Source organism: Pollachius pollachius (genome assembly GCF_949987615.1).
Source record: "Pollachius pollachius genome assembly, chromosome: 3".
In the NCBI taxonomy this organism is placed as follows: Eukaryota; Metazoa; Chordata; class Actinopteri; order Gadiformes; family Gadidae; genus Pollachius; species Pollachius pollachius.
Window position 1 is genome coordinate 26347476 of NC_136936.1, and position 24109 is coordinate 26371584.

Consider the following 24109-nt stretch of genomic DNA (forward strand, 5'->3'; position numbering starts at 1 on the left):
TGCTTACAGTATATGTACATATGTACAGGACCTTGTATCAAGCCGCGATGCACCAAACAGCTTTAAAAAAGCACTTTTTCATGGGTGGCGACGCTAGGGAATAGAACAGTGGCATGAAGCCTAGTGGGGCGGCGCGCTGGCGCGTGTCTAGCCGGCGCCGGTGTGTGCTAGTACGTCCAAAATAATAGGGTTGTTCTTTTTGACGAACCGCTTCGGCGCCGGTGTGTGTTGGGCTTGACACACTCTTCTCCGCACGCACAACCTTGTGTCAATCTTGGAAAACACATTTCCATTTGCACTTCTATTTTTAAACACATTCTACGTTTCTGTCTTACCATTAGGAAGCCATCTGTCTTTCACTTGTGTCAGATGTCTGTCAGGCACTATTCACACACACATGTTATATGGCTTGGTGTATGTGTGTGTGTGTGTGTGTCTATGTGGTGTGTCTGTGTGTGTGTAAATGCTACAAGCGCCCTTGTCTCATTATGTCTCTCTTTCTGTCCGACTCCTTCTCCCTTCCTCCCATCCTTCCTCTCTCCCTCCCTTCCTCCCTTCCTCCATATTCCCTCCCTCCCTCCCTTCCTCCCACCCTCCCTTCCTTCCTCCCTTCCTCCCACCCTCTCTCCTTCCCACTCTCTCTAGTCCCCATTGCCATCTTCATAAATTTCTGCTTCTTTCTGTAATTAATGAGGTTGATGGTCCTCTGCATCCTCCAATGTTTAATATGATTTGTCCACTGCTCTCTCTGAGTATGTGACCTTGATTTAGCCTGAAACCAGGCAGTCCCTCCTGAATGCAGCCCACAGAGAGTTGGATTGATTTATTCCTCTTGAATTGCTACCTATATAGGTCTTAATGTAAATCATATTGACTGTTTGAGGTTTTTCATAAAGGCCACATGCTAGGGCATAAAGGCCTTAAGTTAAAGAATGTGAATTAGAATTCACCTATTTAGACTAATCCAATTCTAAAAGCATCAAGGGCTTTTTAATAAACATTGAAACAATTATTATCAATATAATATATTTGTTATTCATCGTAAGAAGAAAAGTTTTAGAGAAGGTTTACGGTCACATACCATCAGTACAATCATTGAAGCCTAATATGAAGTAATATTGAAAAACATGTCATCATCATTTGATGAGGAGGAATCAGGGGGTTCATGTATGGCCTCCTCCACTTTGCCTGGGGGATGGACACAGGGAAGGTGCAACACATGTGGGTACTTCTCCTGCTTCTGATTAAAGAAGAATTTCCAAAGGGGGAGGTGGGTGGCTCTTGTGTTAATGCAACATTTCTTTCACAATTTATAAAACCAACCTTTTTAGTTTCAAGATAATATGAAAGAATGCCCTTTAAAGGGGACATATTATACCACCAGGTGTGAGTGTGATTAGCCCTTACAAGCCGTTTTGAAAATCTGCCCCTTCTGACATCACTAGTGGGCGTGTCCACCTAGATCTGTGCTGGATAGATGAGCAACGTTTACCTCAGTCCACTGGGTAGGACTGAAGGTCTTTTAAGGGCTAATCACACTCACACACTCACACCTGGTGGTATAATATGTCCCCTTTAAATGGTCAGTGTCTTAACTGGAACTTCGGGGGGGGGGGGGGGGGGGGGGGGTTTCAATGAGAGAGCTACCATACAGCCGCACAATATCTTCCAACACTGCTCAAAACCTTTATCCGTCAACAGCCATTCTGTTAGACTGGAATCATCCAAAGTGTGTCCTCAGTCTATTAAGAGTCTGCTATTGGCCCGTCTGGTGTGCGACGTGCTTTGAAGCTCTGCCCAAACCCAGTCGGATTCAGAGTGGATCTGAAGGAGACTTCCTACACACAACTCTTTTTTAAGCATTATTCCAATACACCAGAGTTTTTTTTAATTTTAATGGAATCAAACGACAACTCAAACTAAAAGCCTGCGTCCCTGTTATGAACTGTGACAGGGTGGCATTGGACAGGAGTATGGTGGCACAGCGCCACTCTTACCCTACATTGTTCGTGGAGAACCCTGATATAAATATCGCAAGGTTGTTCTAGCCTACATTTGTAGAAAATATATTCATATATTATATTATATTATATATTCCTTAATTTCTCGGGGTGAGAGAAAGCAGAGGCCTTTTTAATTGATTATTTTCGTGGGCAGGAGAGACATATGCTGACTGTTTTTATTTTTGAGTGGGGGGAATATTGTGATACAAATAACATTCACGAATAAAACTAATATTCAAGGGTCCATAGTTGCTGATATAATAATCGTATCGTTTAATAGACTCTAAGACTTATAAGACGGGAGGTCAACACTAGGGTTAGGCATCGTTTGAATTTGAATGATTCCGGTTCCGATTCCGATTCCTCGTTTCGATTCCGGTTCCTAACGATTCTCGATTCCGATTCTCTTAAGAGGCAGGGTCAAAAAAGTTTACATGTTTAAAATGAGCTAGCTAACCAGAGGTCTTTCTGGATGAAATAGTCTGAACTTCTCCATGAATTTTAATTCTATGAAATTTTTACTTTTTATGAACTTCATTTTGAATTTCTCACAGGGCTGTTTTCAACTAGTATATAAATATCAAATCTATGAAATGAATATAAATGTTATGAATTTTCTTTTCATAGAGGTATACTTTTCACAAGATAGTTTAATTCATTTTTGAAAACTTCACATTTAGACATCCTGCAGGTACTTAAACATGTAACTGAGCTCCCACTGATGGGCTAACCTGGTGCAAAATATCGAACAAACAAAGAGGAGCAACTTGTACAACCTAGCCCAGATTAGCGGCAGGTACAGTATAAAATCAGAAACAGTTCTCGTTGAGGAAAATGATCATATCTGCCTTCTCAGGCAGTATGCGTGAGCGTTCTGGACAGATAGTGTCTCCTGCAGTCGAGAACACAAGTTCGCTGGGTGTAGATGAAGCTTGAACGCATAAATATGAGAAAGCAAGATCTGCCAGCAAAGGATAAGTCCTTCGTAAGTTCCACCACCATGCAGCAGGGTCCTCAGACATAATGGCCGGTGGAATTTCCTGGTATGTCTGCAGCTCTCTCTCCACTCTCTCTCGCCGGCGCAGCGCGTCAAAGACAGGGCACGCTGTTATCTCTACACCATGACCCCGGAGATGTTTAATCATGTTGGTTGAACACCCTCCTTTGCACGATATAATCGTTTTGTAGGTGTTGCACCGAGCCGAATTGTCATTTATTTTATTAAAGTTAAGCCACACTTTCGAGCGCCGCCGCACAGTTTCCATGTTTACGTGAGCATAAACAGTTTCGCGGCTTCTCCGGAAGCTTCTTCTTCGTTAGTTTTCGGCGGCTTCTTCTTCCGGTCGGCGGACTGGGCATCAAAACTAGGAATCGAAATTTTAAAATTTGAACGATTCCGGGAGAACCGGAATGTTAGTCCCGGTTCCAATCGATGCTCGATGCTCGATGCCCAACCCTAGTCAACACCCTGTTTTTCACAACTTTGAACTCACCCAACTTAAGGATGACTGCTGGTAGACTTACTGAACATTTAATCGGCTACAAACTAATTTAAACCACCCACATAAGGCATTGGTGTGGCAGCATTTCATTAAAAGTTAGACAAAAAAACACAAAGAAAGTGTGATGCTCCGTCAACCTTGGTGTTCATGCCCGATAGGCTTGGAGTTTGAACGTATCAGTGTTGGCACCTCGGAACACATAGCAGCGTCAACTTATATTGTTACAGGTCGGGAGAGGACCCAAATGCAGCACACCTAGGCAGGCAGACAGTCATTAATGACTTTTATTTAACATAAATGTTAAATAATAATAATAATATATTATTTAACATTAATATTCGTCAGAGACCTCCATCCTCATCTTCGGCTCCTGGAGCGTGTCACCCTCGTCAATAGAGGGGTCCCTGTAGCTGACGTTGTCGGCTTAGGACTCGTTGTCAGAAGTGTTGAGCAGAGGAAGTGGTCCAGGAGGCAGACCCCGAGGCTGGGGAGTACGGGCGGTCTTGATGGGTTGGTCCGGATGCTCCTGGTGGAAACTTCTGACCAGGGCATGGTTCGGTACGTTTTTCGCTGGGAACCAGGACTTCTCCCCCGGACCGTAGGCCTTCCAGTCCACCAGGTATTGTAGCCCTCTACCACGCTGACGGGACCGTAGGAGGCGGCGGAACCTGTAGGCTGGACCCCCGTCGATGAGACGAGGGGGAGGAGGAGGAGGCATCACATGGACCAAGGCAATCTCCCGAACTGGTTTGACCTTGGACACGTGGAAGAAGGGATGAACACGCATGGAGCGTGGGAGCTTGAGCCACACAGCTGCCGTATTGATGACTCTCTCCACTTTGATGAACCATGGGGCCAGCTTTTTTTGATTCCATCTTCGGGGGGGGTCCCGGGTGGATAGCCAGATCTTTTGACCCGGCTGGTACTCAGGAGCCTATTGTCATTGCAAGGACAAAGTGTCCTACCCTTCTTTGCAACAAAGAAAAACCCAGCTCCTGCCGGGGACGAGGAAGGGCGGATGATGCCCGCCGCCAGAGAATTATTAATGTTCTTGTCCATTGCTTCTCTCTCAGGGGCGGCTAGGGAGTACAGGCGGCTCTGTACTCATACAGAGCCGCCTAATATGAGGTTGGAGGTCGATGGCGCAGTTGTAAGGTCTATGCAGTGGAAGAGAGGTAGCCCTGGCCTTGCTGGACACCTCCCTGAAGTCAAGGTATTCCACGGGGACCCCCAACATGTCAGGTGCAGAGCTGGAACTGGTTCAGGCTTACTTCAGGCAGACCTGATGACAGGATGAGCTGCTACCTAGGATAGCCCCAGTGGTATAGTCGAGGTGGGGGTTATGACGACGGAGACAGGGGAACCCCAGGAGGAGTGGATGGCGAGGAGACTGCAGGATGTGGAACTGTTCAGTCTCATGGTGGTTGCCAGAGAGGAGCATGTGGATAGGCACCGTCTGGTAGGTGATTGTCTTCATAAGGCGGCCGTCCAAAGCCTTGACTGGAACCAGACAGGGCAGGCGGACTTGATCGACCCTCAGCTGTCGAGCTAGATCGTCATCAATAATGGTCACATCTGAACCTATCGGTGTGGCGAGAGTCTGGGAGCCCTGAGGCAACAGTAGTCGGGCTTGGCACAGGGGACGTAGGTTGGAGGAGGGTTTGGATTTGTGGCTCTCAAGGACCTCCTCCCTCACTGGTGAGCCTGAGCTTTTACTGAACACTTAAAGGATAGGATAGGATAGGAAGTTTCCCCTTTGACCATAGTAGAGGCAGAGGCGTCTCTCTCTCTCCTCTGGGATGAGACTGGCCTGGCCGATCTGCATGGGCTTGAATTCCCTCGTGGGAGGCGGCAGGAGGAGATGGCGACCGGGGAAGAGCTGAGGGACGGTTGGTCGGACGACGATCCGAGCGCTTCTCCCGTCATCTGGCCTGGATGCGTCTGTCGACACGGTAAACCAGCTCGATGATGCCGTCAACCGAGGAGGGCAGATGATTAATGGAGAACGCCACCCTGGCTTCCTCGGAGGAGAAGGTGTTGGGCTGGAGATCGAAGAGGATAGAAAAGTTTGTGAGGAACGGATTACAGCCCTCCGCATTACCGGTGTAGCGCTCGGGAACCCCGACCAAGGTTCAGAGACAGGACCATGCTGCGTCGGTGCCGTCGGAGGTGGATCCGGGGAGGCAGGCGGTGGTGAGCTGCTGGGCTAACGTGGCAAACCCTTGCTCTTGATTCGCCGCTGCTTGCCGAACATCAGCTGCGGTGGAGGCTAGGATCGCCTCATGGTGTTTGAGCTGAGTCTCGACTCGGCCCAGTCGTGCCAGCGGCTCAGTGGTGTGTGCTAGGTCTATGTCGGGCCAGATTGTACTGTAACAGGTTGGGAGAGCCCAAATGCAGCACACGTAGGCAGGCAGACAGTCGGTAATGACATTTATTTAACACATTGTCTTTATGGACAGTTCGACAATATCACAGTGGGGTAAACTTGCTTCGTGGGTAGACACGGAGTGTCCTTGGAGGACACGCCGTGGGAGCTGGCAGGTGATAGAAACGAGCAGACGGAAGACAGGCAGGGTGCAGTCAGAATGCGTTGTCAGGGGCGGAAGGCAGGGTCAATCACCAGGACAGAGACAGAGCAGGCAGGTTGGGGACAGGCATGGTCGATAATCCGTTGTCGGGGGCGGAAGGTAGGGTCGATCACCGGGAGAGAGACAGAGCAGGCAGGTTGGGGACAAGCAGGGTCGATAGCGGGGAATCATTCCGGAAAATGCTGAAGAGCCTAGTATGGATTACATAGGACAATGAGAGGAGAGTCTAAATACTGGGTTGATTAGTGATCAGAGGAAGCTGAGCGTAACAGGTGAGGAGAGTTAGACTGATGAGCGGGTGAGGAGAAGGAGGGGCCGGTGGAAAAACACTGGGAGCTAAGGTGAATGGGATGACTGAGAGGGGAGATCATGACAAATACAGTGGGGCAAAAAAGTATTTAGTCAGCCACCAATTGTGCAAGTTCTCCCACTTAAAAAGACGAGAGAGGCCTGCAATTTTCATCATAGGTAAACCTCAGCTATGAGAGACAAAATGAAAAAAATAAATCCAGAAAATCACATTGTCTGATTTTTTAAGAATTTATTTGCAAATTATGGTGGAAAATAAGTATTTGGTCATCTTCAAACCAGCAAGATTTCTGGCTGTCACAGACCTGTAACTTCTTCTTTAAGAGGCCCCTTTGTCCTCCACTTGTTACCTGTATTAATGGCACCTGTTTGAACTCCTTATCAGTATAAAATACACCTGTCCACAACCTCAAACAGTCACACTCCAAACTCCACTATGACCAAGACCAAAGAGCTGTCAAACGACACCAGAAACACAATTGTAGACCTGCACCATGCTGGGAAGTCTGAATCTGCAATAGGTAAGCAGCTTGGTGTGAAGAAGTCAACTGTGGGAGCAATTATTAGGAAATGGAATACATACAAGACCACTGATAATCTCCCTCGATCTGGGGCTCCACGCAAGATCTCACCCTGTGGGGTCAAAATGATCACAAGAACGGTGAACAAAAATCCCAGAACCACACGGGGGGACCTAGTGAATGACCTCCAGAGAGCTGGGACCAAAGTATCAAAGGCTACCATCACTAACACACTACGCCGCCAGGGACTCAAATCCTGCAGTGCCAGACGTGACCCCCTGCTAAAGCCAGTGCATGTCCGGGCCCGTTTGAAGTTTGCTAGAGAGCATTTGGATGATCCAGAACAGGATTGGGAGAATGTCATATGGACAGATGAAACCAAAATAGAACTTTTTGGTAAAAACTCAACTCGTCGTGTTTGGAGGAGAAAGAATGCTGAGTTGCATCCAAAGAACACCATACCTACAGTGAAGCATGGGGGTGGAAACATCATGCTTTGGGGCTGTTTATCTGCTATGGGACCAGGACGTCTGATCCGTGTGACGGAAAGAATGAATGGGGCCATGTATCGTGAGATTTTGAGTGAAAACCTCCTTCCATTAGCAAGGGCACTGAAGATGAAACGTGGTTGGGTCTTTCAGCATGACAATGACCCCAAACACACCGCCCGGGCAACGAAGGAGTGGCTTCGTAAGAAGCACTTCAAGGTCCTGGAGTGGCCTAGCCAGTTTCCAGATCTCAACCCCATAGAAAATCTTTGGAGGGAGTTGAAAGTCTGTGTGGCCCAAAAACATCACTGCTCTAGAGGAGATCTGCATGGAGGAATGGGCCAAAATACCAGCAGCAGTGTGTGAAAACCTTGTAAAGACTTACAGAAAACGTTCGACCTCTGTCATTGCCAACAAAGGGCATGTAACAAAGTATTGAGATGACCTTTTGTTATTGACCAAATACTTATTTTCCACCATAATTTGCAAATAAATTCTTTAAAAATCAGACAATGTGATTTTCTAGATTCTTTCTTTTCATTTTGTCTCTCATAGCTGAGGTATACCTATGATGAAAATTACAGGCCTCTCTCATCTTTTTAAGTGGGAGAACTTGCACAATTGGTGGCTGACTAAATATTTTTTTGCCCCACTGTATATCAAACATAGAACAAAACCTAGAATAAAATCTTCTAACGTGTTGTCATTCAAATACGTGATGCTGCCCGACACAGTGCTCTGTGGCTCGTGTGGTGAGACCTGCTTTTCATGAAGCTCTGTCCTAACCCAATCGGACCATGACTGGATATGAAACCCACCGATGTCCTCCAAACAGCACTAACATGATATGTAGGCAACCAGGAAGAGTAGAATGCACTGTGGCTGATAAAGTCTAGAGATAATTTGATTTTTTCCCCTGTCGACCGGTGGATTTGTCAGTGGACCCAGATGTCCTCTGGTTTACTACAGCCCTGCTGGCTTGTGGCTGGATGAAGCACCGATTCACCCTGTGTGGATTCGGACCCAAATGTCCTCTGGTTTACTACAGCCCTGCTGACTAGTGGCTGGATGAAGCACCGGTTCACGCTGTGTGGAGTCAGAGGAGGAGAGGGATGGAAAAGTGCTGACGTGGGACAGCTGTTTGGTGAACTCTCTGCTTAGTGATTCATGAAATCACCATTAAACCACAAACAAAAACAGGGTTTCCTATTTCTTTTCTACCTTGCAGCAAATGTGTGGTCTCTGTCTCTCCCTCTCTCTCTCCTTCATTGTTGTTTATGCACACACACACATGCACACACAATATATTAACCGTATGAAGTGGACTGACAGAAAAACTTGTAGAAGTGGTAAGGATTGACAAGCAGACAGACGGATGGGCAGATGTGGGACAGTGGATCACAGCTTTCTCTCCCAGTCACCCTGTGAGTGTATTTTAAGGAGGCAGTCCTCATATTGCTGATAGAAGAGCGAGGATCCACATAGACCGGGGACAGAAAGTCATGAACCAAACAGGAGAGAAAGATGCAAGGGAAAGAGAGAGAGGGTATAGACGCTGCATTGTTTATGCAGAGTTATGTATCGTGTACTGTGAGATGAGGATACACAGTGATGCCAGTGTTGATGATAAGGAGATGGGTGAATGGTTTCTAAGAAGTAAAGGTAGAAATAGCAGCAGAGAACCCAGGTCGATGAGTGAAGCATATGTTCCAAAGTCCTTCTCAGGGCCAGATCCATGGATCAATTCAAATAATTTTTTCATTTGTCATCTCACCCTTCTTCTGTGTCGGCTGTGCAGCGCCAGTGGTGTCTTTGTGTATGACGCGTGTTGTCTGATGACATGAGTCATCGTGTGATTGATGAGCCTAACTCAAAAGCAACAAAATTCAATCGAATGAGAATCGCAAATTGAACTTGGGAAATTATCAATTTCAGCCCACACAGAATCCCAAAGGCTCATACTAAACACAGGGTTTCTGCAAAGTGGATCATTCTGTCTTTTTACTCTAAGAAAGAGGATGGATGGATGGAAGGCTGAGAGATAGATTGATAGATATTGATAGAAAGTGATTGATTTGTTAGCTTCTAAAACTCCAGCAAAATGGAAATGAACTATGAGTAGTATAACCAGTAATCAGTCCAATATATGGCACACTTTATGCACCCATGCACTTTCTGTTTCTTAGCAACGGATCATCCAAAACATTCCATTGGTCAGTGTCCAGACAGGATTGGATGACGTCAGTCGCCGCCACCCCCCATCCCCCATCCTCTTCCTTCGACAATGTTTCCCCTCCAGTGTGGGATCTGGGTAGCCATCCAAGACTACATCAACACCAGGACTGGGAATCTCCCAGCCTCTCATGGCTTTTTCCACACCACACTTCTGCTCTTCTATTAATGCTCCACATGGAGTGGGGTCAGAGGTCAAGGTGGAGACGGGGATTCGTATGATGGATAGAGCTTGGGAAAGGGCAGTAAGAAACCGTTGCTTCTAGTTGGGACCCGTTCCAAGCGACGTATTGCTGCGGACCCCCAGCAACAATACTGGTTGAAACGTAGTGATGTGGTACTGGTCGAAATGTGGTGGTGTGGTACTAGCTGATAAGTAATGGCGTGGTACTGGTCGAAACGTGGTGGTGTGGTACTGGTCGAAACGTGGTGGTGTGGTACAAGTCAAAACGTAGTGGTGTGGTACTGGTCGAAATGTAGTGGTGTGAACCGTACTGGTTGAAATGTAGTGGTGTGGTACTGGTCGAAACGTAGTGGTGTGGTACTGGTCAAAACGTAGAGGTGTGGTACTGGTCGAGGTGTAAAGTGAAAGAAAGTGAAATGCCCAATCCCCCCGATTTGAGCTTGTCTGAAGTAAGACTTTAGATGTCAATCGGAAGTCTTATTTGTGAGACTACCGTAGGCCCAACCACCGTAGGCCTGCATTCAAACTTGATGTGATTAGCACAGAAAAAACATGTTATCGTTAAAGCTTTGAACCAATGCAGGTGTCAACGGTGTTCAGCATCCTGCACGTTGTTCATTAAGGTTTGTGGTTTCACTGGAAGCATCCTTCAATTTTGGAGAGAGAGAGAGAGATACGGGAGGAAAATGGGTAGGAAATGTTCAAGGGAGAATTGATTCAGGCGATGGTTCGCAAAAGAAAAGGAGTGAAATGGAAAGACCATCCAGATATTCAGAGTTTCAGTCCGGCCTTGGCTGTGCAGCCATTGCTTTTCCTATATCTCCCCTTACGTGGTTAAAAAAACGGCCAATCAGAGTGAAGCTCTCTTTGCTCTTTCCGGATCCGTTTGGAAGTAGTCAAGCAAAAACATATTCTCCAGAGAAAAGAATTGTGTGCCAATTTGTGTTTATCTTTTTACATTGTTATTCAATCTATCTCCGAACTGCATTAATTGGTCCGTCGAGTTCTACACTTTCCTTGGGTACCGCTGCTATTTAGAAATTTTGCAGACTGTTACGGGGACTAACTGAAACTCTGTCCCCCTAGAGCTGTTCCTATTATTTTTACATTTTTGGAAAAGGCTTTCAATGGGCTCAAGGTCATACTTATCTGTAGAGAGAAGCAGAATCGGAACCCCCTGGATTAAGGATTTGTCCTTATAGGAGAAGAGGGATACGCCAACATGTCTTACCCAGATCAAGAAAAGTTCTTTGTTGTGCGTCCTGAAGGGGAGTTCACTGGGTTAGCATTTGGTTTGAACATTCAATGATATTATCAGCTTTTTATTGCCTGTCATCTACGTGAAGGTTAACTTGTCAACTTGTCAGAGAAAGCGGTAGACAAACTTCCACCTTGTGTTGTCACTGGCACTAGTTTTGAAGAAGCAACTATTCAGAACAAACTGGACCCCATTTCATCAGGGGCCGCACGTTAGTGGGCGGAGATGGATTTCACTATCTGCCGACATGAGAGCAGAATGTTCCTTCATTCTGTCCACTTTGGTGTTTAATTCACCAAGATCCCTGCCTCTGTTTTATGTCTTTAGCTTCCATTAACTTGGTTAATTGCCTGTGCTTTTATACAAAATATGCGATGAATTGTTGACAAATCTTTTTATGCATTTTTTCATGTAATTTCTACTGAATACCATTGTTAAATGGAACTTCCCTGTCCATCTAATTAGATTGTACTGCAATGATTTATCCCCTGATATGATAAATATAAAAATACAATATGTTACACATTTCTTAATGTCTCCAGTCTGAAGCTGGTGCTCTCAGCCCCGCCCCCCAGCGGGGCCCTGGACCTATCAGGCCTCCCGTTGGCAGCGAGGGACATGGAGCGCCTTTGCGGCCACCTGCGGCGCCACGCGGCCAGCATGGTCAGCCTGGAGATGGGCTTCACCGAGCTCACAGACGAGGCCTTCCTGCTGCTGCTGCCCACGCTGGCCGGCCTGCCACACCTTGAGACCCTGGCTCTCAACGGGAACTGGCTGACCAGGGCCGTGCTGAAGGAGCTCACCGACGCCCTGAAGGTACAGCTCTCCTTTAATGGTCTATGTGGGTTTATTTATTTTGTTTAGGTTTATATATATATTTATATGTCTGTGTTTGTGGGTTTAGTTTAGGCCTTTTTTATTTGCTTTGTTTTTGTTTTTGTGTACAGGTTTGGGATAGTTGGTGTGATAATGAGTTGGTTTGATGTTGGCGGAGGAAAGCACCTACTTAAGTTTGTTTACAAACAATTCAAAGACCTCTAATTATTACTATATCTATTAAATGTATTGATCATCCACAGTGGTCAACTACATTCAAAGACCTCTAATGATCGCTATCTATTAAATGTTCTGATCATTCATCTTGATAGCAGTCAGCCCTACAAGCCAATGTTTACTTGCACTGCAAGTTAACATTATATTCACTGCGGTAAGTGAATATAGGTTGTTTTGGGTAACATGACAGTGTGCTGTTGTATCACTAAAGTTTCGTTTTGGATACCAACTCTCTTTCCTACAACTCTTAGACCAAAGCGAGAACATTTTTAAGGCGTTCTCTCTAGAGCTGTTGGTCCGTTCTGGGCTTCTAAACATGGCGGCCTCCATGGAATAGGCCTTGCCTATATGTAGATATAAAGGGATCATTCTAATGTAACGGAAATCTGAATAGTGAACTAGTTTAAACATACCGCCAAGTTCATCCGCTAGATGCCACTCATTTCTACACACTTTACCTTTAAGAGTTCAACTTAATAAAACTTTTTTTTGCTTTATCAACCATCTGCATTAGCTGCAATCAGCACTGAGAGGGCAAGCAGTGTGTTCTCTCTACTATCAATCATAGAGCTACAGATTTCGGTATGCTACAGTCCGACATCCTAAAACAAACAAGCAAAGTTATCTTGGACTTGGAGTCCAATATGTAACCATTATATCTTTTACTTTCAAAGGCCTATAAGACTTTTTTAAATGCGTTGAGCTGATCCGTCCATGATGATCCATTTAGTCTTAAAGAACCGTAGTAACCACTGATTGACCTCCTAGGACCCTGGGAGCTTCCCCAGCTTGACGTGGATCGACCTGGGCAACAATGTGGACATCTTCTCCCTGCCACAGCCCTTCCTGGTCAGCCTGCGGAAGCGCTGCCCCAAGCAAGGCAACCTGCCCACCATCCTGGAATTCGGGGAGAGCCAGGCCAGCGAGCCACCTGAGCGGCCCAAGAGGAGGGCGGGAGGGGAGCAGGGGGGGCAGCCGCGGGCCGGACAGGAGGAGGAGGAGGAGGGGGCGACGGACGACGAGGCCAACCGCACAGAGAGCATGGACGAGCTGCGGTCGGAGGTTGAGGAGGAGATGGACGGGGAGCTGGAGATAGAGGAGATGATGGAGGAGCTGCTCGACTTTGACCGTGAGGTGAGGGGCCCTGAGGACGAGATGGAGGAGGAGGAGGAGAGCATGTGGACTCTCGAGGATCTGGGGAGAGGAGGAAGGGCTGGGGAGAGGAGAAGGAGGAGGAGGTGCATAAGGGCCGGTGAGGAGGAGGAGGAAGAGGAGGAGGAGGAGGAGGAGGACGGACACGAGGACGGTGGGGGGGGGGAGAAAGAAGGGGGGCGGGGTCAGTGCAGAAAGAAGGCTCTGAAGGCCGACAAGGAAGACGACACACAGAGCCACTCCTCACGCCTGTCCTTCTCCAGCCAATCGCAGCTCTCCTCTTCTGGGGCCGTCGAGCCAATGAGAGTGGAGGCCGATGACCTGGGGGATGCCGCCAAGCAATTGCAGCATTTGACCTGATGGCCGTGGCCCCGTGGTCCGTAGAGACTACAGAGCTCTTCTAGAGGAGCTCCCATAGGGATGTAGAACACTTCTCATGTTCCAGGTCCACTGGGGTATCTTGTGGACAGAAGAACCTAGTGGAAGGTTGGACCAGTCTGGGTACTTTGGGCTGCTCTGCCACCTATCAGGAGGGGCCCTAGGAACTGTGGCTCATAAGGCTGTTTGCTGATGACTTGTGGCTTGTTTAGGTTTGCAGACACCAAGGATTCCAAGAGTAGAATAGGACTTCCAGTGTTAATATAAAGCTTGGGTAAGCCAGGTAGAATGTTCCCTCTGCCATGTGTGAAATGTATCTCATTTGGGCTTTAACATTAATATTCCTTTCCTGCAACTGGAGGAATACCCATGTGCCTGTGAAATGTTTGATTATCGTGTGAAAGTGACTAATATATAAAAAAGAGAGAAAGAGAGTAAGTCAAATGTCAAAAATGTACCTAACTATAGCTTAGAACAAAACATCAAACAACAAAGGCTGTTATATATATGCAATGGCATATAGAAAGAATAAATATAACCAAAATATAACATAGAATATAAGGCAAAAAACAGCTTAGATCAGGGGTTCTCAAAGTTTTGACAGCTGAGGGCCAATTTAGGAACCCAGAATTTGACTAAGGGCCCCTGTGAGTGAGATTTTTTTTTCCTGTAAAATTAATATTGATATAATAATAAAAAATAAAATAAACTTTTTTTTTTATTTATTTTTTTTAACTTACATCTGTATATCATTGCGGGCCGCCAGGAATGGTTCTGCGGGCCGGCATTGGCCCGCAGGCCGCACTTTGAGAACCAATGGCTTAGATAAAGAAACTGCTGTCAAGACCTATCCCTATATCAAAGCTGCACTTTACCAGTTATTCTCCTAGAAGCCAAACTCTCCAACACACTAAAAAGATTTAAAAGAAGATATTTACTCCTAAGTAAATAAAGTAGACCATCTGGTTGGGTAAGAAAGTAAGCAATGGTGGTTGCCCAATCAAATGTAAAGTTTGGGGACAAGCCTCGCCAGTTGAGAAGGAGTGTCTAGCCGTCCTTGATATCAGTGCTGTCACATGTAAAGTCCTATGTTTTGTTTATGTAATGAGACAAAGTGCTGAATATTAATAAGTCATTTTTTTCTTAACCCGGGTTATTATTGGCTCTGCAGTACCATGCAAATGTATGCATCACGTGCTTTTGCAATGCAGTAATATGATGTAGCTCATATACAGTGAGGTTGTGCGGTACAGTGAAGCTCCACTGTTCTGTGTGGGGTTGACCCCCAACTATTATTCCCTTATATGCAGTATGTAGCTTTCCCACGGCTATTGCTTCTATCCACTTGTATCAAGTAGTCGTATCAAGTAGTCTTAATAATTGTTGAGCCAAAGGCAAAACATAAGATGGCATTCTCCATATACTGCACAAGTTCATACTTAGTTCACTCATGTAGAGGAATTGTATACTAAAGTGAATGTCTGCCATTGGCTTCTTAATAGAAATATTTCAGATAAGAGGCAACCCTTTGTCAAACGATTGCCAGTCTACATCATGAAAGAATGATGATTCAAAACAGGTAATGTGAGAAAGTCCCTGAAATTGGATCGATTCCATCTCTGCAATTAAAGCCATTCTCTGCTCAACCAAGAGGAACCACACATTCCTCATTTGGTAATTGTTGATTTTTTTTATATTGCCACCACACATCAAAATGTGTGGTGGTTGGTAATAGTCCAAAACCTATTAGCATATTTAAAATGTCTCTGTTGTATGAAAAAAAAAAACAGCTTCTTAAAAACTTCTGGGTTCTTCTATAAGCCATTCTCAGGTTTATGTGGTTTTCTATCTGCTATTATAACACTTTTCCAGAAAAAAATGAATCAAGAAATGCAATGTTAACCCTTACAATTAAGCTACTACTCTCAATATCAGAATGAACACATGATCCAAAGAATATGAAATATGACAAAATATATTCCCTTAAGACTTCAGGTGAAGTGATTTTTAACTGAACTAACATTCTAAAACATATTTTACCCCAGCAATCGTAGCCTTGCTGAACCACAACAAAGATCTCCTCAATTTTACTCAAGTATTGATGAGATGAACAGTAAAGCAACGTAACATTCTGGAACAGTAGGCCACACAGTAGTTACCTAATTACCTTAAAACTGCCGTTCATCTCCGGCTGCAGCTGTGTGGTGTTGGATCAGCCTGTGTTTAGCTTGCTTTAGGTTTGTGTTTCACTGTCCCATGGTTTCTGCACAAGGATTCCTTTCCTCACTCACAGTCTGCCACCAACCTTATCAATCATGTATTGCCAACCTTTTCAGGAATCCTCTGCTGTCTTTAGAAGCACACACACAAACATAAAACTTCAAATTAGTGAATGACAATAATTTAGGATGATGATGATGGTGATGATGATGATGATGATGATGATGATGATGATGATGATATTTCTGATGTGCGAAAGGACTGAAGACACAAAGAATGAACACTGAAGATATATAACATGCAAATGGTGGTTGTTTTCTCTCCATATCACCCTCTTTTTTTCCCTCATTAATTTCCTTTTTTCCGCTTTTTTATTTTCTTTACCATCATTTCTTTTCTCTTTTCCTTGAACACATCTCTTATTTTGGTATAGTTTTCAATTTTGGATTATCCTATTTGAATATGAAAGACTGGCATTATTATGAATAGTAAACACTTGGTTTGTTGTTTTACCATGAATGTTACAATTAAATTATCTAACATGAAAATGTATATTTGTGGGGTTCTTTTTATTTCTCAGAGGACAAATTTCCAATAAAAGTAAAGTTACACGCAATGATAACAGGATCCTATATATAGGGAGCATGGCCTCATGATTACATCATGGTGGACATCATATGAGCCGTGTCTCAATATGTTTGTTCTAGGACGGATTCAAACAGTAGTCCTCTTGCAGAGCATTGTGCCACAGAGCCACGGCAGGCCTCACCCAGCAGGGTCAGACTATATTTACAGCACCATGAGGCTTCCATACTTTGCATAAAGGGTGAGCTTGGTAAGTATGATAAAAGTATAATAATAATAGATAGAAGTGATAAAAGTGTTAAGTTGGTTTAAGAATCAGACTGATTAGACTCTGGGTGAGGCTGCACACCTGTTGTATTGAACAACCAATGTCACAGGTTAAACCAGCCATCACCAAACACAATCAAGAGATATCCTACATGTCCGCATGTAACACCTGCTCTATAAATCATTTATACTTCAAACTTTGCAATAAACTGGATTACAGCATCTAAAACCTGTGTTAAAACCTAAGTATTTCATGACACATTTATTTTCTGTGCACTGGACTACAGGGATCGATTGACTGCTGAAGATCACCGTCAAAACGGACTATACAGAAATGATGAGTGTACCCCTAAAGCCCAGTTTAGAGAGGCGAAAGCCAAACCAATACATCAACTCAAATCTAGACTTGAAAATTAGCATTTAAATGTAGGCAAACTCTTTTTAGCCAAGCCTACGTCGTTTTGCTTGTGTGTGGGAGTTTGGTCAAGCTGTAGTGATGGGAATTTCGGCTCCTTTAAGGGAGCCGGATCATTTGGATCAGATCACCAACAAGAGCTGGCTATTTCGACTCCCAAACGGCTCTTCATATTACCACTTATACCTTTTATCATTCAGCCAAATGTAGCCCGTTTTGACTTATGATTCGTATGTGTAGGCCTATATATCCCTTAAATTACTCAATGCATCCTATTAGTATTCAAAAGTAAAAATTACATTTTCTAATATCAATAAACTGCTGTAGCCGATTGTTTCCATTGCATATGAACGCCCCTCGCTGCTTGCTTAAGGTTATGATCCTTATCTATCCACACTTTATTGGTCACATGCATGCACGTGACAGTCAGTCACTTCACAAACGCATAGCATGCACGGAGCATCCATAGCGTGGAGATCTTCATATCATTCTGCCTGGGCAAACTTTATACATATAAAAAAAGAAGAAACGGATGTAGTCGGGAGCCGACTCCCATCGTTCACTAAAAAAAGCCGGCTCTTTCAACAGGCTCGTTCGCGACCGACCCATCACTAAGTTGTGGTCCATTGCATTTAATCCAAACGGTTTTACAACATGGGTTGCACCTTGTCATCATTAGAAATGGTGTAGCCTATGTACACAAAGTGTCACATAAAATCGATGAATAGATTACCTGCAAGTGATATGATTTTTATAACCATGGCTATTATTGGGCATGGTAAGCTTGCATACCTCCGTCCTCTAGCCTGAAATTATTTAGTTTAATTTAGCAAAGAAAAAACATGTTATTTAGGAACAGTAGTTATCTTGCTCAAGGATGCTTACAGGTTGATTGAGGACATTGGGTATTTTCGAGGAAATATCAATCTTAACTAGAAAATGCATTTCCTGCAGAAAATGCGGTGAGCGCTGTAGTACAAAGTGAGGTTAAAAGTATTTTTTCATAAAGACACATAGATTAAGACATAAATAAACGTTAAATGGCTTAAATCAAGTGAAGGGATTTGAACAAAAGTCTAAATGGAGTAAACAATGTTAACATGCATACCATTTAAGAAAATGTAAATGGTTGGAAACAAATAAAGTGACAGCTGAATGAAATGCACAAAGCGTTGTTAAAAATGCAGAAACGTAAAATAAATTGAACTGAAGAATCAAAAAGGTCAAATGTATTGCCCTGCGTGTGTGTGTGTGTGTGTGTGTGTGTGTGTCTCTGTGTGTGTGTGTGTGTGTGTGTGTGTGTGTGTGTGTGTGTGTGTGTGTGTGTGTGTGTGAGTTTAAGAGAATAGCGAGCCGGTGCGTAGAGTAAAAAAAAAGTAAAAACAAAAGTAGCCCAAAAGAGCGGGAAAAACAGCCCAATCTGGGAACACTGCTGAACGTCCTCACCTCCAGCGTCAACGTAAATCCAATGAGACCAACTGAAACGAAGCCGATATGAAACTTAAACTGTGATTCTGAAGAAAGCATTAATGGTATCGAAATTCAGTTTAGATATTATTGAAGATAAGAAGTGTGTAGATTTGTTTTATTTTTTGAACGAAGGTTAAAGGTTGAACAATGATTTAGTTACGATGTCTTAAGTGTCAGAGGCTGCCCACACAGCAAAAGAACTCCGCGGCAGATCCGCCGCGGAGGTATTGCGGCTTCCGGAACGGACCCGCGAAACGGACCCGTATCGGCGTCCACTTGCCCTCAGTGACGGATCCGCTACGAAGGCGGATCGCGGATCCGCAGTGGCTCCGCGCTGCATCCGCTCCGGATCCGCGGTTAAAACCTTACCCCCGTGGCGGGTCCGTTTTGGACCCGCAAATGTATACCGACATCCGCCGCGGATCCGCAACGGACTCATAAAGATCCTGGCTCATCTGGCCCGGGTCCGTTTTGGACCCGTTTCTTATTTTCAATATCCCTTCTGTTCTTGCTGTAGGATAAAATAGGATAAACTAAACTATAGGATAAAACTAAAAACTATCACTAGGCCTAGCCTAGGCTACTACAGCAACATAGGCATAAGTTTAAATATGCATTGCCTTGTATTTTTAACTGAACAATATTGTCAATAGGCATAATAACTGAAAAGTTTCAAGTCAAGACATCAATTTACTGTACAAAGTAATCACTACTCAATAGAAATATAAAATTGACCTTTACATTTATGGAAAATTATAGGTTATAGCCTATTCTGTTGTTGTTAAGTAGTCTACGTTGGCTAGGCTACTTTACATTAATTTTGTGGTCAAAGCCTAATTTAGTGCTTTATAGGCATAGGTCGGTGCAGACATAAAATGTTATCTATTAGGCTACAACATGAAATGCTGTGCTATATACAGCTAAAATATCAGAAAATGAATAACTGGTGGAAGAAGTACAAGAAGTTCAATCAAAAGATTGTTTAATTATTAATGGGTGGAGGAGGGACACGTCTCCTCGCCGCCCGATCCGCCGCCAGGTTGAACCACCTGATGGCGTTTTTGGTGACCTCCGCGTCCGTGGCTGACCGTGTCGCCAAGTTTTTCCTCAGAGCACCTGTAATCAAACAGACAGATTTTATGTAATAGGTTTTTACTAACTTTAAGAAGAATGTACACATTTGGTGAACAGGGTGCATTAATGTCAACTGTTAGGCATGCAAACATGCAAAGTGCTTCGATAAACCAAGTCTTTTGTTTTGGGCCTACTGTAGCAGCAAGGAGAAGACTACTGGAGCAAGCACCTTGAAACATTTCGAAAATGAAGCAATAAACTGCAAATAGAACCAGCTGAACAACCGCAGCCGGTATTACTGAATAAATTAAAACTGTATAAGATGATTGGGTGGGTTTTTGGTTGATTGAAAGGTTTTTAGTCTATAGTTCAGCTGGAAATTGCCAACAGAACAGCACAACTATTCTATATTTTACCTCAAATGTATTCAAACTTGATCACATTAGCTATTTGTTGCTATTTTCTGCAGGAAATGCATTGTGTAGTTATTATTAGTAGTTGTAGTAGTAGAAGCCGTTGTAGTAGTAGCAGTAGTAGTATCATTATTTGTTATATGGCCAAGTGCTCCAAGTGCTAGAAAATGTGTAAGCAACATTACATTTTAACGAACCAGAAAGTATCTTACTTGATGAAGCGTACCCAGCAGAGGCAATTGTAGGGGATGGGCAACAGTCAAATCCAGATGCTGCAGAACACAGAAAATAGAAGATGGGGACCAAGTTCCATACAGTAGCATAAGAAATCAGAAACAGGCGCAAATACCCATTAGTTGTATGAACCGTATCCCTTCACTTGACTTAAGCCATTTAACTGCATTTTCTGCAGGAAATGCTCCAACTGCTAGAAAATGTGTAAGGAACATTACATTTTACGAAACCAGAAAGTATCTTACTTGATTAAGCGAACAGTCAATGGGCAACAGTCAAATCCAGATGCTGCATAAGACACAAAATAGAAGATGGGGAACAAGTTCCATACAGTAGCATAGGAAATCAGAAACAGGCGCGAATACCCATTAGTTGTGTGAACCGACTTAAAGTGATTAAAATGGCAAATTATAAAGACGATGGCAGATAACCACTACACATGAGACCAAACTTGCCAAAATGTTAACTTGCTGCAATCTATTTGTATGGTACACATGCCTGGAATTTCGTGATATGAGGGGCAAGGCCACTTGGCCTGCATCGGGGCAATTTTTTTGAGGGCACAACGTACAGCGTACTCGGTTGCTAGGCTATTTCTCTGTTGATCAACACTACGAATGCTGGTAACAGATTGTAAAAAGACACACCGTGTGAAGTTATTTTTTTCGTTTCGGCAAGTAGCCATGTAATAAACGGGATTATGTATAGAATGTCGCCGGTCATTATCGAAAATAAGCCCCTTCAGGGCGAAGCAAGACACCTCCGCTTCGCGTCGGTGTCCGGTTCGCCCTGTCTGGGTTTATTTTCCCGATTATGACCGGCGTTTTATACATTATTCCTTACATAACAGCGACACATTTAAACAGACCAGGCCAGACCAAATAACAATGTGTGTTTTTTTAATCTGAGTGTATGTGTGTGTGTGTTCACCGGCTCCCGGATGAGTCAAAAGCAGCGAAAGAATTTCCCCCAAAAAGGGACAATGAAGGATAACTTAACTACCATAACATATTCTGCCGAAATTACTATTCCATTTTAAATCAAATAGGCTACAGACTGACATGATAATCGCCTCTCAGCTAACTAGCCCGCTAACTAACTAGCCTACTAGCTAGCTAGCCTGTTGCAAAAAGTGATAGCCTAACTGAAAAATGATTTAGGCTTACTGCTAGTCCTAATATCAAACAACGTCATTACAATCATACGTAAATGATGATTAAAAAAACACAAAAGCCAATGTTTATTGTGAATGTCGTCAATAAATAATTACATAAATAAATCAAAATCAATAATAAATCATACTTACGTAACGCAACCGTGTTCCAGCAAAGAAAACCTCAACTGATATGATCGTCTCTGCTTTAGGCTTTCAACGTGTTGGCGCGTCCGCGTTCGCGGATCAGACACGGGTCCGCTCAGGATCCGCAATATATCAATAAATAATCAAATAAATAAATCAAATAATGAATAATAATAATGAATCAATTATAAATCATAGCTCAACTTACATGATCGTCTCAGCTCTTGGTGTACTTCCAACAGTTACAGGCGCATCGGATCCACTTTCGCGGATCCGACACAGGTCCTCTGGGCGGCGCCAAAACGGATGTGACAGTAACGTGGGTTTGGTGACTCCTATGCGGATCCGCCTTGGAGTCTTGCGCGTCCGACACGGGTCCTCTGGGCAGCGCCAAAACGGATGTGACAGTAACGCGGGTTTGGTGACTCCTATGCGGATCCGCATAGGAGTCTCCTGCTGTGTGGGTGGCCAGACGGCTTCAATGGGACCAACTCAAAACGCAGCCGATATGAAACTAAGACTGTTATTCTGAATAAAGTATAAACGATATCGAAATTTCGTTTTGATCTTCATGGAAGTGAATGCGTCTTGGGTGTCTAGCCCTCTAGGCGGGAAATAGGTTAGATATCTGAAACAATAAATGTTTTTGACTCAAGACATGTCGAGTCATTACAAGTCAAAGTCGCAAAGTCCGAGTCAAGTCTCAAGTCAATAGCAGTCAAGTCTAAGTCAAGTCGTAAGTCATGAGTAATTTTGTCAAGTCGAGTCTGAAGTCATCAAAATCATGACTCGAGTCTGACTCGAGTCCAAGTCATGTGACTCGAGTCCACATCTCTGCTATAGACCCTAGAGCAGTGGTCGGCAAATAGGGGCCCGCGGGCCATCTATTCTGTCTGGCCCACGAGATGACGTTAATTTGATGTAAAAAAAAAAAATAATAATAATTAATTTAATTTTTTTTATTTTCAACCCCATATTTAAAAAAAAAAAAAAAGGCATACAGCAATCCCATCAATTTCGAAACATTTATTGAGGTATAGATGATAGTCCTAAAGTGAGGTTAGGTTAAAACAACAGGTGGAACATCTGTGCAGTTATCCATGACGCACAGGTCGGAACTGTATTGGCACGCGAGTGCGCGTAATCTTGTGCAAAAAAAACCCAAAAGTGTCCCGTCTCCCTCCTCCAGTGGGCAAGGTAAAAAATAGTCTACGTTTCGTTAAATTAACAACATAACAAGGTCTGCTCAAATGTGAAATGGCCCAATTAAAATAAAACTTAAAGAAAGTGAAAGATGAATGCACATTGTCCGCGTGGGAGAAGGATCTGCGCTGCTCCTGAATAAAGACAGAAAAAAGGGAATTTACAATTTAAATAAGATCAAACAATATAACTGGGCATTTCTTTTAGGCCTACTATTTAAAAAGGCCAGTAGGCTACTCACTTAATGGGAAAAGTGGCTCCTCCCTTCGGTCACAATTTTGTGGATGTCGGGCGACAGGGATGTCACTTTTATTCTCAAGCAGTTCTCCAAGCTTGCATTGGTCAGACGGTTCCTCTCGTGTGTCTTGATAGCATTCATTGATGAAAAGCTGGACTCACACGTGTAGGTAGATGGAAACATCGTCAGCAAATAAAGGGCAAGTTTCTTGATACCCATGTACTCTTCTGAGCATCCGATCCAGAAATCCTCCACGGAATGCGCACTAAACGCATCACGGACGAGGGAGCTTGACTGGAAATCGATGAGCTCCAACTGAAGCGTTGCCTCGTCCAACGAGCTCATGGTTATTTTGGCCAGTGAGGAGAATTCCTCGCTTCGCGTGGACAATGGGTCGCGGACAAAGCCAACAATTTCCCTTGGGACACAGTAGTCTCGGAACCGCGACTGAAAGTTGTCCCGTAGCTTGTCAAGGGATTCAGTCATAATTCCTGTCACTCGCCCCCCCTCCCTGTGATTTTAATGTTGCAAAGTGCAAGAGCCTTCCACTTGCTAGATCAGACTGGAACAACTCCAGCTTCCTTGTAAACGAATCCATCTGCTCGATCAGGTCCACAATGGTTTTCCCTCTCCCTTGTAGTTGCAGGTTCAGCTGGTTAAGATGGCCTAAAATATCAGTTAAAAACGCGATGTTTGAGATGGACATTTCACCTTCTAGAAAGGCCAGGTGATCGTCTGAAGCACGCATCTTGCTCATTCGCAGGAAGGTTTTCACTTGATCTAGTAGCGCACAGAAGCGCTCCAGTGCCTTTCCTTTACTTAACCAGCGCACGTCATTGTGAAGTAGCAGATCTTCGTAGCAGGCCTCTGACTCAGCAACAAGTTGGCGAAAAAGACGGTGCTGTGTGCTTGATGCACCCCGGACAAAATTAATGACTCTCATCACTTTATCCATGACACTCTTCAGCTCGCCACTGAGTCTGGCGCACAGGACACTCTGGTGAATTAGGCAATGTAGTGCG

General features: G+C 44.1%; 1 protein-coding gene across 1 annotated transcript in view; it reads left to right on the forward strand.

Annotated features, from left to right (window-relative positions):
• The window catches only part of lrrc75a (leucine rich repeat containing 75A), a gene marked incomplete at both ends in the record, with an annotated part of 104417 nt that extends 90767 nt beyond the window's left edge, over positions 1-13650 (forward strand). Inside the window, 2 exons of the mRNA XM_079731899.1 lie at positions 11628-11901; positions 12907-13650. Of these exons, the coding sequence (XP_079588025.1) occupies positions 11628-11901; positions 12907-13650 (1018 nt within the window). The remainder of the gene's footprint in view (positions 1-11627; positions 11902-12906) is intronic.
• Positions 13651-24109: the final 10459 nt, after the last annotated feature.